Source organism: Larus michahellis, chromosome 1, assembly GCF_964199755.1.
Source record: "Larus michahellis chromosome 1, bLarMic1.1, whole genome shotgun sequence".
Lineage (NCBI taxonomy): Eukaryota > Metazoa > Chordata > Aves > Charadriiformes > Laridae > Larus > Larus michahellis.
This window is the reverse complement of record NC_133896.1, coordinates 71,054,603-71,069,809: the sequence shown is the minus strand read 5'-3', so window position 1 is coordinate 71,069,809 and position 15,207 is coordinate 71,054,603. Positions and strand designations below refer to the sequence as shown.

At 37.7% G+C, this 15,207-nt stretch overlaps 1 protein-coding gene across 1 annotated transcript in view; it reads right to left on the bottom strand.

Moving 5' to 3' along the window:
- Nucleotides 1–15,207, bottom strand: part of PIK3C2G (phosphatidylinositol-4-phosphate 3-kinase catalytic subunit type 2 gamma) — a 284,737-nt gene that overhangs the window by 160,959 nt on the left and 108,571 nt on the right. The window contains exons 9-10 of the mRNA XM_074585602.1: nt 10,861–10,924; nt 5,846–5,968 (exon numbers count right to left, since the gene is read on the bottom strand). Of these exons, the coding sequence (XP_074441703.1) occupies nt 5,846–5,968; nt 10,861–10,924 (187 nt within the window). The remainder of the gene's footprint in view (nt 1–5,845; nt 5,969–10,860; nt 10,925–15,207) is intronic.

Sequence of the window (15,207 nt, the reverse complement as noted above, 5' to 3'; positions counted from 1 at the left end):
CTTATCTATTGATGTGTGAATCCCACAACCATGCTGAGCAAGCAGAACCTTAGCTTCCCTTCAAAGCTGAGGAACACCAAGTCTCCACTCAAGTGGCCTACATTTCACATATGTTTCTGTGGCAAATCAGCAAAAATAGCTGTACTCTTCAAAGGCCTCTGAGCAGGCAGCTAACCAGAGATGGCCAACAGGAAATATTAGGTGCAGGGATTTAGGAGGTGTTTACACCCTTGGTGCCTAAACACAGGTCTTGATCCCTACCATTACTTCAGTATCTGGATTCCCACCTCTCCTATCCCACTGCTGTCAGCAGGAGCTGCTGGCTGCTTATGACTGCTGAAAGATCAGGCCAGTTACTTAGATTTTTTTTTTTTTTTTTTTTTTAAAAGATGCTCTATTAAATCCCCAAGTACAATAACTGCCATCAATTAGACCTTGATCCAGCCTTCTCAGACACTGGATGAAATTAAATATTGCTACACTGCCTATGCCTCCCCATCTGCACATGAAAAACTGCCGTTGGGGCAGGTATCTGGGCACATCTCCCAGCAGGACAGGCAGCACCCGCAGCCCCGGGGCCGCAGGTGGGACCCGGCCACAGCTCAAAGGCAAGTGTGGGTGACCAGCTTTCCCTGCCGGCTGCACGGTCTGGCCTGGCCTGTCCTGGCCTGGCTCTGACATCAGACTCGCATGTACCAGGGTGACAGAAATAAATTACTGAGATGCAAATCTTGACCAGACAGTTAATGTCTGTGTTTCAGTATTGCCCGTGGCTTGCACTGTTTGAACCCTGAAAGGTTTACTGTCCTTTATAGTCATTAAACCCTTTCCAGCGGGTTGGGAATGCTTCGTGTTAGTACATAGGTATTCAGCAAGATGCAGAAGAGACATAAGAATTACAACGCTGGATGTATATTCTCCCTCTGGTACCCAGCTTGGAGCTGCCAGCATTTGTCTGGTAAATATGAAGAGAAGTCAAACGCTTACTTGAGGGGAGGAAAGCAACCTCCAGGCTGAGAAATATGTTTTCACAATCTTTATAATGCAGCGAGACAAATGGGAACAGAGACCTTTGTTCAATTCTCTCAAATTTTGGAAAGTAAACAACCTTTTGGAACAGCGCTTATAATTTCAACATAGTGTAGCCCATTTAATATATAGTGGATTAGTGCTTGTTCTGGCAGGATTTGATCTCCTAGGACTTTTGTGAGCTGCTGTAAAAAAAGGAAGGAAAAAAAAAAACCACCAAAACGAAAAAAGAGATGAAAAACATTAATTGTGTAGCAGGCCCAGAGTTTCCCCTGAACGGATTTTAAAATCCCAGGGTTAGGTTGGTTAGAGACTGAATGAATCACATTTATAAAGAGATGCAATCAGTTAAGAAGAAACTGTCACCGGTGCCAGTTGCTTTCATAATCTCTTAACCACAGTACAGAAATGCATAGTACTGGCAGTGAGGAACTAATAAGTACAGTTTAATTAAACACAGAAGATTGGAAATAACTTTGTTTCCTTTTTTTTGTGTGTCTGCATAAATCCAGAATTAAATAGAAGCACATTGAGGTTTTTTTCTAAAGTATGCAAGCACACATGTACAGATACCTATACACAAACATATACTGGCACCCTATGTATTTTACGTTGGAAGGAGTAAGCAGTAGATTCCCTGAGGCATTATGTGCACATGAAGCTTGCCAAATGGATGCATTAAAAGGTATTTCACACAAACCCACACCATACATTACACTAAAGCATCAGGAAACCATGGTGAAAAAGCAATTAGAACTTTTTTTTCTGGCATTTCTCCCTTACCCGATGTGTAACGCTGCAGCACTTGAGATGTAACAGGTAGCCTCAAAAATTTCACTTTACTTGTGGTGCAAGTTACCTGCTTGTCTGTAAAAAGCCTCTCTTCTACCTAACAAAAAGTCTTGGGGCTACTATGCTGATGAATGTAATAGAAACAATTGGAGCTGACTGACAAGATATGCTAATACTGCAGTATTTAATAATTTTGTCAGTACCCAGAATTCACATAAAATGTCCCTACACTTCAGTCTGAGTTTAACTCAAAAAAGGTTTGTAGGAGTTTGTACTCCATCAAACATCCAACTGCTGAGTACTAATTTTGGCTACGTATGTTGATAGAGACAGGAGAGATGGTCCATTGTCTTCGTATAAATATTGATAAATACAGATAAAATCTGATTTATTATATTTATAGTCTTTACATGAGGTAGTTGCATATAATGTGCAATCTGTATTTTCATAAAATGGAACAGCGTTCGAGTTACAGAACGTGCAGAAATATATATTACTGCTTTGTGACATTTATAGTTCAGTTGCTGCTAAGAAAGATGAAGCTCTTCATAAAAATGAAACCCGAACTTTTTCTAGATTGCTGAAGTCTAATCGACTGTCCTAGCACTTATTTCTCAAAGGAGTAAAAAGCAAGAAGCAGCAACAGTGTTTGCTGGTGCAGGAACAGTTTGGCGCTTTTTTTTTTTTTTTTTAATCCATTTGTTTGAAGTCAGTTGTTAGTCTGGTCTGCTTCACCAAGGAGAGTAAGGGGGAGAGGGGTGTCAGTCAAGGTCATAGGCAGCCTTTACAGGAAGGCTTCAAGGGACAGACAACTAGTTCAGCTAACCAAGCCTGAAAGGGAATGTTAAGGGAACAAAACTTCAACAACTTAAAAACTTTAAACAATGAGTAACAATCTAGTCAGTATTCTCCAAGAGAAATGTGGAGGCAAGCAGCTTCTTATGTGAATATTAAGACAGAAAAATATTTTAAGGCTAGCGATAAAATATTCAATCAGGACAGAATCTTTTTAACATTCAGAAGAGAGTATTCAGGAACAGTATCATTTTGCTCATTACAGATGAGCAAACACCATCATTATCATCATGATCACCACCACTTATTTTCAGCCTCTGGAGATCACAGCTAGTACCAGCACTCTACTGTGCTGGAGACTGTACATATAGATAAGGAGAGGCATTCCTTGCCCTGAGGAGCTTATAATTTAAATAGGTAAAACAGAAAAAGGAAAGTGTATTACTCCCTCTGTGCAAGGAAGTACATGGAAGTTGGCTCAGCAGAACCTGTATATATTGGAGACTGTCTATACAGCGGAGCTGGAAATTGGACACTGCTGGGAACGAGCAATGGCAAGCTATTAACACTTGGAGCAGGGCTTTTTTGTTTGTTTGTTTTGGGTTTTTTGTTTGCTTGTTTGCTTTTACAACAGGATAGGATCAGCTCATAATACAATTATTTGCCTAGTAACAATCACTCCATCTCTAAAATAAAAACTATTTGCATGACAGTGACTCAGAAGAGAAGCAGAAGAAAACACGAACATCAACAGAAACCTTAGACTTGAAAAAGATGACCTGTACTCTCTGTTTTTTACCCCATTATCTTATTCTTCATGGCATGACATGTGGTGTTTTCTGATTGCTCAGGACAGGCCACACTAATAGGAACTGATCTGGCTCTTTGACTACTATTTCTATCTCTTTGCTGGAATTCAGAGAGGATGGGGCTGAAAACGCACTCAGGGATACTCAGTAAATATAAGCCAGTCATAGAAGGCGGTTTACACATTGGGTTCACAGAGCTGACCTTGAACACTCAAAGGGAAAATACACTAAAGCTCTTTTTACTCCAAAAGAAATCTGTTAACAAATTAGTCTTGATACATTTCTTCTGCTCTGATTCCATCCTAAAGGAGAACATGTTCTGTTACTGTCTTCTCTGTCTTTTTACTGGACCAAGCTCTTTATCTATCTCTTAAGAAAGCTTCTGGATTGACAAAACACTTTTCTCGAGGGTAAGATCCTGCTGCCTCTCAGGACAACCTGGGGTTTAACTGAAAAGCAGATCATGTGAATCCCTTGTTATTTCTTTTATCCCTTTCTTTACTGTATTTGCCCTCTAATATACAGGAAAACCTTTTCTTAAATGGAGATATTCTTATTTCCATTTAAATCAACAACATGCCAGACAAAATGTGTGCTGTCACAGACCCATTTATGCTGGAATTTACCCAGAACAGTGACTTCTAATAATTGATGCTGAAGTGGACATGAAAATATTTAGGATGCTATAAAAACAAGATTTACAGTGAGTCACGACCGAGAAGGGAAGCAAGAGGGGGCACTTAAGTGAATCATCTGGTCGTCTCTGAGCAACAACAAAAATACCTTTCAGCTTGGTCCTTAAAAATACTTGCCAACCTTCAGAAAGACAGCACCCACATAACTAATTCCAGAAGGTCGCAGCTGGTTCTGCCCAAGGCCATGCAGCAATGTCTGCTCTGTGATCTCTAGTGTCCTCTGTTACAGAAACATGGTGCAGGGATTTACTTAAAACCCAGACCTGCAAAGAGCTACATTGATGTTCTAGAGTTTATTTGCTTGGGTCCTGTATTTTACCTAAGTTGGAGGCTGTTCCCTCCAACCCCCCACACCATCTAAGAGGAATAAACAGAGGCTACGAATGCAGAGAGTTAAGAAAAGAGGTTTTCTGAGCATCATTAGAGCCTCTTCAACTAATATACTTTCTGCTCTCTGGTGAAACTTTTCACCTCTCAGGAAGATGTGTGCCCTTGTAAGATGATAAGCATTTGAGGTTTTGAAGCTGTCAAGAGTAAGTGTATATGGATGACAATATATAATTAATTTGCTATATATCACTCCTGTGACACAAGAACTGTTATACAAAGAATTACGCTAGGTTTCCCCAGTCTTATGTTTGGGACCTCAAACTGCGTATCAGGCATAATTAAATAAATTCCACTTATGTAGCTAGACATGTTTCTAATTAACACTCGGTGGTTAACTCAGTTAACACTAGTTATCCCATTGTTTACTTTCCTGTCCTAGACGTTCTTACATATATCACAAGGAATCAGCTTAAAAAAACAACAAAGAGAAAGAATAAGAGTTTTGTAAGCAGTTAATCGTCTGAGAACGCAAGCCTCTTGCCCAGCTTGGCATGTTTTTCTACACAATATTTGCTGTGAGAAAGAATGACAAGACAGAGACCATACAAGAAAAGAAAAAAATTCCTTACTAACTTACTAAATTTTTTAAGAAAGTGTGAAGAGGGAATTTCATTAACGTGGGAAAGAATTAGCATGTTTTAAGGTTACACCAGACTAAATCCAAGTGATTAATGGCTTGATTTTAAAATTTGCTGAGCACCTGTATTTCCAAGATGCTGACTTCAAAAGAATTTTTGGGTGCTCAGAACTTCTGTAGATCAGGTCACAGTGACTTGTCCAAGGTCATATCAAAACAGCTGATGACAAAGCTGAGAACAGATACTGCCCTCCAAAGTCCCAGTTCACAGAAGCCCACTTCATTGTTTTAAGAGTGAGCATTCTAGCTAAAATTGGGACTATATGATGCTGGTGGTTCTCTGCATAAATAGCAGAGACATTTCTATCTGAAAAACTCATAATTTAAGTGACATTTACAGAAAGAATGATTTTTTTATTTTTATCAACCTACGTTAAATATATGAAAATCGAATACTTTGAAATTGCATGATTTGGTACATATGTGATGTGGCAAAGCAGAGATTTGTACACTTGGTGGGAATAAGAAAGAACAACCAGAGGAGCACATCAGTTAAACACAGGACAAGTCCTCTGTTGCTCCTCTGTCACACATTGTCAACAATCTTTTCTTTTTTTGTAGTACCTCTATCTAATGCTTGTCAGAGGGAAAATACGTAGTAAGACAGTAGAATGGCCTTGATCAATCAGAAAATTAGTGATACCCATTCAAGCTCCAGTTTTAAAGAGAAAAACAGAACATCAACTTGTGTCTTTTACCTGTGCTTTCACCAATGGCACTGCACGGAGTTTCTTGACTGCATCAGTAATGTCTTTGGTTTCCACAAAACAGAGGACGCTGCAGATTGTTTTAGCTACTTCAATCACATTATCAACTTTATGCTGTTGATAACAAAGAAGGGAAAAAAAAAAAGCAAACAGTAGACACATACCATTTATCAGAAACGCGTTACCATAAACATCATGCCAATGAGTATGTAGAAAATCATATCTGCTCATGCAAAATTCAAACACACTGTGCATTAGTCTGGCCACGTTGAAATTGCTAGTGAACAATAGTTTCCTAAGGATAGCATAATTTTTGTTGAAGCCCAGTTATCTTCCACAAAGTGTGCCTTGTTGAGACTGTGACAAATTTGGTATCTAAGACTGATTTTGAGGCAAAACATTGGTTTGTCTGAACTTCATGAGTGTAGAAGCACTGTAAAGAAACTTCTGAGGAAACACGAACCCAAAGGATTCACCTCAACTTTGAGGTTTGTATGATACTGTGAATTTATCCCCACTATTGTCTTCTCTCCATCTCTGTGAGAGCTGGCAGACAGCCATGTTCCTCCTAAAAATAGTGAGCATGTGGGAGGCTGCATAATCTGAGACCTGTGTACTTCTGCAACTAGCTTTTCTGCAAAATATACATATAGTTCAAACTATTAAATCTTATGGATAATAAATTTAGATCTTTAAATATTACAATATGAAAAAAATCTCTACATGAATAATCTCAGAAATACTTTGGGGAATTCAAGAAAAAGTAATTGGGATCCCAAAGGAAGGAAAATATCAAGCACTCTATGTTCAGGAAAATTAATAAATGAATAAAACTTCATGGGTTTCCTGCATAGTTATATCACTTCGTTGAACCTTAAAATACATTCTCTGAACAAGTAGAAGCTCTCCTATAAATATTCTCCGTGTTTCTGTACTGATAAATGTTCCTTTTAGTGCGCTACAGCATGTCTATGTACTGATAAAACTGTTTCTCTAACTCATCCATTTCATGCCTGAAAAAGAGAAATTGTACGAAGATGAACTTTCTATTTTTAAGCTTAAGGTCTATATCCAGACTGCACTGAGAAGGTTACCACCTGTCATTAATACAAATAAACGTAAAAATATATTGAGGTTACTAATTCCACATTGCCTGCCTTGAGTAGAGCTAAAGCAGGTATGAATTACATAAAATATCCTCAAATATTTGGTGGTCAGAATTCTTTTAAATATAAGTTGTTGGGGTTTTTTTTTTAGTAATTAAAGACAACAACAGCTTTTCATACTAGAGGTTCTGGGGAGAAAAAGGCTATGGCTGACTGTGATCTCTTGAGAACTTTAGACTTTGGTCTCAAGTTGATTCACCCTCCTGCCAATTTACAAGGGGTGCATTTCCTTTCTTTCATATTTCTTACCTACCACTTAGATTTTTAAATTGTACTCTTGCAGGATTTACTCTCTATGCACATGTACATTGCCAGCAGAAGGAGAAAACTGTAAAAATGCCATGGCTTTGTTACCATGTGTAACACTGACAAAACCAAAGCACTATACATGCCAGTTTACTGTGCAGTTGTTGAAGAAATGCATATATATATATACACACATATATACGTACATATAAGTTTTTTAATTACTATATATAGTTTGTAATTAAAAATTAAATATAATTATAATTTAGCATTTAATTTATATACATTTTAATTTAGCATTTTTCTCCTTCACAAATGGATATGGATTATTAGAACAAGGGATATTATGTCTATAAAGACACATTCATGCAGGGCAATTTCTGAGCAGTACACGAGCAACAGACATACACAAGAGTAACCCTTGAGTAGAGAAACAGCTGTACTGGTGGACAGAAAAAAAACCCAACAAACCCAAACTCAGCAGTTTATATTTTTTTGTACATACGTATATATCATGTATATGCTGTTCCACAAAGAGAGTTGGGTACTTGAGGAATATAGCCATTTCTGTATAATATACTATTCTGTTTAGAGATAAATTAACAAAGTACTTAGTATTTTCTGGAAGCTACTATACCATAGACTTTGTTTATATGGTTGCTAATTCTAAGAAGCATACTGCAGATCAAGGAGAGGAAGCATATAAAAAAATTATGTAACACTGTATACTACGAATGATTGCTTCTTTCACACTATTTCTTTTTGAGATATTATAATGCAAAGAGTTTTCCTTTTCCATATGTAGACATATGACATTGATTTTTATCCTAAAGAAAGGAAGACAGAGATTCATTTCTTACTGAAGTTTTACATTTTCTGAAAATTCAAAAGAATTATAGTCAACCTCTTGTATATGTGTTTTTTCCCCTCTACATATTTAAATACCAGCAGAACCTTTGAAGGATATTTTGGTGTTTAAATTATTTATATGATTAAAAAAAGGCTAGTTCATTCTAGAAGTTCTACACTCTGTATTAAAAATTTACAAAGTTTTCTCTCTAATAGTACTTTCTGAAGAGATTTAAAAATGAAGTGCACGTCAAGTGTTTATCAGGGCAACCAAAATGGCTAGGCATCTGACCACACACACTCTCTGGGAACATTCTTTACCTTTCAACCCCAACAGCACCAATCCCAACACCACCTTGTGCCAAATATCCTAAACTTTTTTTTCTTCCCCCCATTTTATAGAGGCATTATCCATCATAAAATGACTTTTCCATTTATTGACCATTATTAATAATAATGTTATGGGGCTTGTCACAAAAGTCAGAAGTATTGGTATCTCCGAGGCTTTTTAACAGACATACTTGAACAAGTAAATTTGGAAGTAGGTAGATAAATGTGAAAAATAAGTTTGTTTTTTTTTTTTTAATGTAAGAATCTCAAGATCTGTCTGATTAAATCTGCATGCTTAAGAAAGTTCCAGCTGAGTACAGAACTTAAGCAGGTATGTGTATACTTAATTTAGTATACGTGAGGAACTCCCAGTGGCTTAAAGTTCAGAGTGTGTTGAGGGTGGCCTGTGGTGAATCAGAAGAAGAGTAACAACCCTCCCAGTGCTGTGAGTGCTGGCTTTGAAAATCAACATAATTATTCCCGTGTAACCTGGGGATAGGGGGCAGCTACAGAGATCCCAATTTTAAACCTTCTTAAAGGAATCTTCATCAGATGTTAGAGAAAATCAGTAAACAAGGATTCAAAGAACAAATAAAGCGTTCTCATTTTTTGCTTTCTTTGCTATATATTTATGACTATAAACTTATTACATTATAGCTCCATAATTTTTCAAGCCACTTATTAAAGCAAAGCAGTGACACTAGTTTTAATTATTATAGGTTTGAAAAAGCTCTGTACACTCTGATGCCTTTGAATGAAAACATCTGCATGGTGATCCGACCTACATCATTAACTTGCAATCCTGTTCTTTTAAGTAATTCATATGAACTTTATTGAGTGTCCCTGTGTAGACAAGACCTTGTTAAAAAAAAATAAACTATGGAGAAATTTAGCTCTAGAGTAACACATGCATATTTGTTGCATAGCATGAATATTTGAAAAATGTCCTGTCTTCCCTTTATAAAAAGTTAATGATCTCGAGCAATTGCTTACTCAAGGTAAAAATCTTTAGCAAAAACAAATTTAAGAGCTCTTGATTATAGGTCTGAGGAATATCTACAGAGTGTCAGTTGCAGAGGACGGATTGTAATGTCTCATTAATGTTAAGATTATAGCTTTGAATTTGGAATCTTCTTACTCTAGGCCCTAAAATTTCAGGTGAATGTGAGTAACTACACTGATGGGTCTACTTCAGTAAAGAAATACATCTGCACACGTGAGTTCAGGGACCTCAGTTTTCCAAATGGTCATGACTGCATCACTTTTTCTATAATAAATAGTTCCCTTTGAGAAGTTGCTTACACGGGAAAGTTCAGTGAATACCTGCACAGTATCAAACCCAGGGCTTTACTTTGTAGCTAGGCACAGTTCAACAGCTTTTAAATTTCTATGCATTTTGCAAAAGCAAAGTGTCAAAGATTTATGCAAAAAGTGTAGAATGCTCTTATCTACATATATTTATTTACATGTGTATTGATATATATTTATGTATTTGTGTACACATCTGTATGTATATGTGCATTTTTATATACATGTGTGTGTATACATGTACACACTTTTATGTATATGTTTTCTGACTAGTCAAAATAGAAATAACCATGGAACAAGGATATCCAGAAAGATTAAAATCTGGACTTGAACACAGGTGACAGATTTCTGAAACAAACTAAGAATTTTAGGTTTCAACATATATTTCAAAGAAATCCATACTTCAGCATAATGAGTGATAACTCCAGAAGGGATGCACTGGAATATCTCCATGCTACATCAGTATTCTTTAATTTTACTATTTTCCTTCATTTTCTTTCCAGTTCCGAACTCTAGAAAGTCAATTAGCATGACACCTGAAACTCAGACCAAATAGCCATTTGGTTTCTTCCAGGCTATCACCTAAATACGCATTTGTCCTTTAGACATTTGTCCTTAAAACACTAGCTAGCAGAGAAGATTCACTAAGAGATTTTTCCTTCAAGCATGTAACATTCACTTGGCAGCTCACAATACTTTAAGTACTTGTGAGTTTTGCTGCCTAAACCTAATCTGCAAACTATCGCGTGCTTGAATATATATCCTAAATATGCAAACATTTGGTTCGTGGGTTTGCAAATTCTGCAGATACATATAGTGTATTACACCTCTACTAATTCCAAATATTATACTGCCAGCCCAAACCATCCTGTTTTTATTTACAGTTCCTTGACACTCAGAAATAGTCACCTTTGATATTTTAAATTCGTAGCACTTTGTTCCTAATCTCAAGCCAAGTTTTATTAAAAGAATTAATATTCTCTCAAAGTCAGGTTGAACAGACTTAATTAAAAGTCTTCCTTAATTGCATTTGAGACAGATTAGTAATTAGATATCTTTCACTTAGAAGTTAATGCTTTTCTGGTATAACAAACTGAGAACAAATACCTCATTTTGCAACAGATATTCCACTTGACCTCTGTATTTCATAATAACTGAAACAAGGTTCCGTCTGGAAATCAGAAAAAAGAAAACAACGTCAAGTTAATAACACTTGGATAAAAAGAACAGGTTTGGGTGTGGGTTTTTTTTCACATTGGGAATAGTTTAATTGATGGTGATTCGACGTTGGTATAAAGTAAGGAAAAGTGTTTATGTAGCCATCATGCAATTGAGCCTAGATCTCCATGGTCTTTTGGTAGTCATTTGCCACAAAAGCATAGATATAAAAATCTTCTACTTATACCTGGAGGATAAACGTTTCCCAAGTGAAAGAACTCCAGTAAGTGATTTGCTATTTTAGTGTCTATTGAACTCCAAATCCCGTTTATTTTACTCTTTAAGGTTAAGCAAGTGCTTAAATACTACCTTGAAGAAGTATGGACTGACGTACATGCTACAATGCCTTCTTTCTCAATCACTTCACAGAATAAAGCTGCAGAGAATCAGGCAAAACATCTGCAAAAGCTCTACGTTTCAGAAGCCCGTACTAAGTCACAAGTATAAAGCTGTATATTATAAAAAGGGACATCATTGCTACATAATTCATTCAACTTTATTTGCTTACAGTTCTCAAGTTTACACACTCAAACTGTTTCAGCAACTACCTTTTCCATAGTATTACCTAAGCTATGAATTTGTTTTACTTCTATAGATAGAGGTACACCACCCTGTAGTCCCATGCCTTTGTCATGCTACAGAATTTACCACAAAGTTTGTACAGGCAGATTGCTGTGCCTTAGCAAAGCTTCACTAAATTAAGTAGGATTATGAATAGGAGCACGCACCTCTCTAACTGAATTCCGGGACCGATGCTTCAGCTGTAAACCTCACCTTTTTAGAACCACAGGCTCCAAGTCCTATCCCGAACAGATAACCACAATTAGAGTCTTGCTTTTAAGAAGCATTTGTGTAATTTTCTGTGTTTGAATGACAGTCAAATTCTAGCTGTCATTTATTTGTCACCGAAACAGGTGCCTATAAGACCATGGCTAAGGCTGTTACACACAGGAATACACCTTCCACCTTCCTTTTCCTTTGACAGCCTCCTCTGTTGGGTCAAATCTTCAGGAAAAGGTAGGGATACCTTAATTCCCACTTCCACACCCTGCCTAGACTACTGTTTGCGAAAGCAGGCACATTATTGCCTTGATGGTCCTCAGTGGTATTTAGGGCTTGCATGTGCTTTTATGAAAAAGTGGAAATTTTAATTTATATTCTTTCTTCAGTGTTTATTTGCTTTAATCTATCACTTTGTCCTTGACTTTTTATTTTTCCTCTTCTATTTCCCAATGACCCTTTGTATTAGGGTTCTCTCTCTTCAGAGGGCTTAGAAGGAATTTCCCTGCCATTGCAGTCTGGTAACTGAAAGTCACAGAAGTATTTTGATTGCTTCAGAGCAAATAGGCTATTGTTTACAGGGAAATTGTGTGTGTTCTCATGTATCTTAGTTGGGCTAACTGAGCAATCGGAGATTAGACTCGCAACTATGGTCCAAAGGACAGGTTTCACGGTATGTGGTTAGACTCTCATTATATATACTGTATGGCAAGAGAAGGAGAGAAAGTCATTGCACTAAAATCATCGTACAGAATAGAGAAATGTTAGGTGGCCTTCCCTGTGCTAATACCGGAGTGCATTTCCCTGTAGATGCCTACTATTCACCTCCTCCCACAGATGGTTTTGCCTTTACAGCTTTTTATTTCCAATCTGCACTAGCCTTATCTAGCCAGGCAGTTTGTGTGTTGAGTAGCTGTCTGGCAATCCCTCCTGTAATCCTGTTAAATCATAGCTAATACAAGTTGTCGCTCTGCTTTGACCAAGTCTCTAGGCATAACATCTTTTTCATAGTATTACCCAGCTCAAAAGTAGTTCTGGACATATGAGCTGCCTTGTTGCCTTGATGCATACAGGTAAGAATGTTTATTAGCATGGTTGGCCTAAATGCAGGTTGCAGAATAATTTCATAAGTTATAATACTAGTTCAAAAAATTAGCATATTTTCCATCAGTTTATTCTACCCTGGAGAATTTTCTGTATAAAGTAGCCATAATTTTACATAATTAATAGGAAACAAATCCAGCAACTTTTAAGTGATCAAGATACCTATAACTAATGCTTTTATGAATCTTTGGCTGCTAGATAACTAATAATACCCATATGTTATCACACAGACATACTTTATACTTGCACATCTTTGATAACTGTGTATAAATATGGCAGTGCTAACCAACACATGAACATTCAGCGTTTCTTTGACAATGAGGAAATTTTCAGAGCTTTTAGCAAGGCAATAATTTTGAAAAGAAAGTAAAAAAGAAAAGTACAAACAACTTGACAGTAAGTCTTAGATCCCAGCTGGTCTATATAGGAGGAAGACAACAAGTATACAGCATATACTTGCAGCATTAATTTTTCAGTTTTCTAGCAGCAGCACCTACTGTGGAGCTAGGTTTCCTTTCCAAAATGCTGTTTATCACCATGCTGCCTAACTAAGCTGTGCCTAACTGCATGGATCTGACTAGCCATCGTGTTATAGTTACTGGCACCTCAGTGACAGAGATTATGGGCCAACGTACTGCAGATCTTCTGATGCACTCATTGATTTACATTGTGTTTGGTTCTCAAGCTATAAAAATCAGTGCATGGAGCAATGTAGGAGCTGCTGGTTTTATTTTTTCACGTTTGCCTGTGAGAGTAAATCTGATTATTACAGAGGTAAGGTTCCGGTTCATTCTTTCTACTTGATCTCAAGCCAGTTCAAACAGTTCTTTTTCCTTCCCTGCTGGATCTAAGCAGACTGAGCACCTCAATCAATATGTTCTCTAAACCACAAATGTTTGCGTGCTACAAATCTAACTGCAGTGTATGCAGACAACCCTAAGCATTATTTTATTTAGCTAATATAAATACAGCTATGAAGGCACAGCAATATGGGAAAGTAATCTGCTGGCCTTCCTAGATGCCAGGCAGATTTGCATAGCCAGTGTTGAGCCCATTCTACTGCATCTCCATTCCACTGCATTCATCTGCCCCTTCCCTGTTACAGCCCTAGCTAGATATATAACTAAGCAATTATAATGTTGCAAAGATACATCCCAGTGCAGAAAAAGCACAAAGATGTCATTGCATGTTATGTTAGAAACAGCTCCTATGACTAGATATGATATTGTTGACTGGCTCACTCACAAAAAAATACTAGGGCGGTGCTGCTTACAAGAACAGGGGCTTTTCTTCACTTTATGGCTCCCCTTATAATTTTTGTGGTACTTCAAATGTAAGTGCCTTCTCAACATAACTGTGCCAGTGCTTTCAGGTCAAACTAGATGCCTCTAATGGGGAAAAAGAATATGTGAACACTCCTAAAGAAGTTTGCTCAAGGGAGTGATTTTTTTGATCCCTAAATTAAGGAGTGCATAAAGGCTTGTGCTCACAATACTTGAAGCAGCTGCAGCTAGACAGAACCAGCTGAGCACCCTGCGTAGCACCAAGTGAGAGCCTACTCCAGGCCCCCTACAACTCTAAAGTGCTACCACGACATGTAGGGTTTTTTTACTCATTAAAAAAGAGGGCCTTCAATTTCAAAATGCCCAACATAACATGGCGGTATTTCCATACCATAACATGGGAAGTATGTAACGCACGTCCTGGAGCAAACCTTAAGCGCAATGCTGGAAGACTGGATATGTGCAAGGAGTCTAGTGTGGTGCTGTCTCATGGACATGGCCTCCAGGGAGCAGTCCTGGCAATGAACTAGGAAGTGGGTGAGGTTAGAGAATACTTAAACTGGACTTACATAAGTCCACAGGCCCTGACAGGATGCACCCACGAACGCTGAGGGAGCTGGCTGATGTCATTGTGAGGCCATTCTTGATAATCTTTGAACAAACATGATGATTGGAAGAGGTGCCTGCACTCCCATCTTCAAGAACAGCAAGAAGAAGGATCCATAGAACTACAGCCTCACCTTGAACCCTAGGAAGTTTGATGGAACAACCAATCCTGAGAACCATTTTCAGGCACATAAACTACAAGAAGGTGAGAGAGAGTAGTCAGAATGGATTCACCAAGGGAAAGTTGTGCTTGACCAACACGATAACCTTCCATGATGGAATCATAGGTTTTTGACACTCTCACCCATAACAACCTCATACAGAAGCTAATAAACTACGGTCTGAATAAGCAGACAGTGAGGTGGATTGAAGACTCGCTGAATGGCTGGGACCAGAGGGTGATGATCAGTGGCACAAAGTCTAGTTGGAAGATGGTAACTGGTGGTGTGCCTCAGGAATCAGC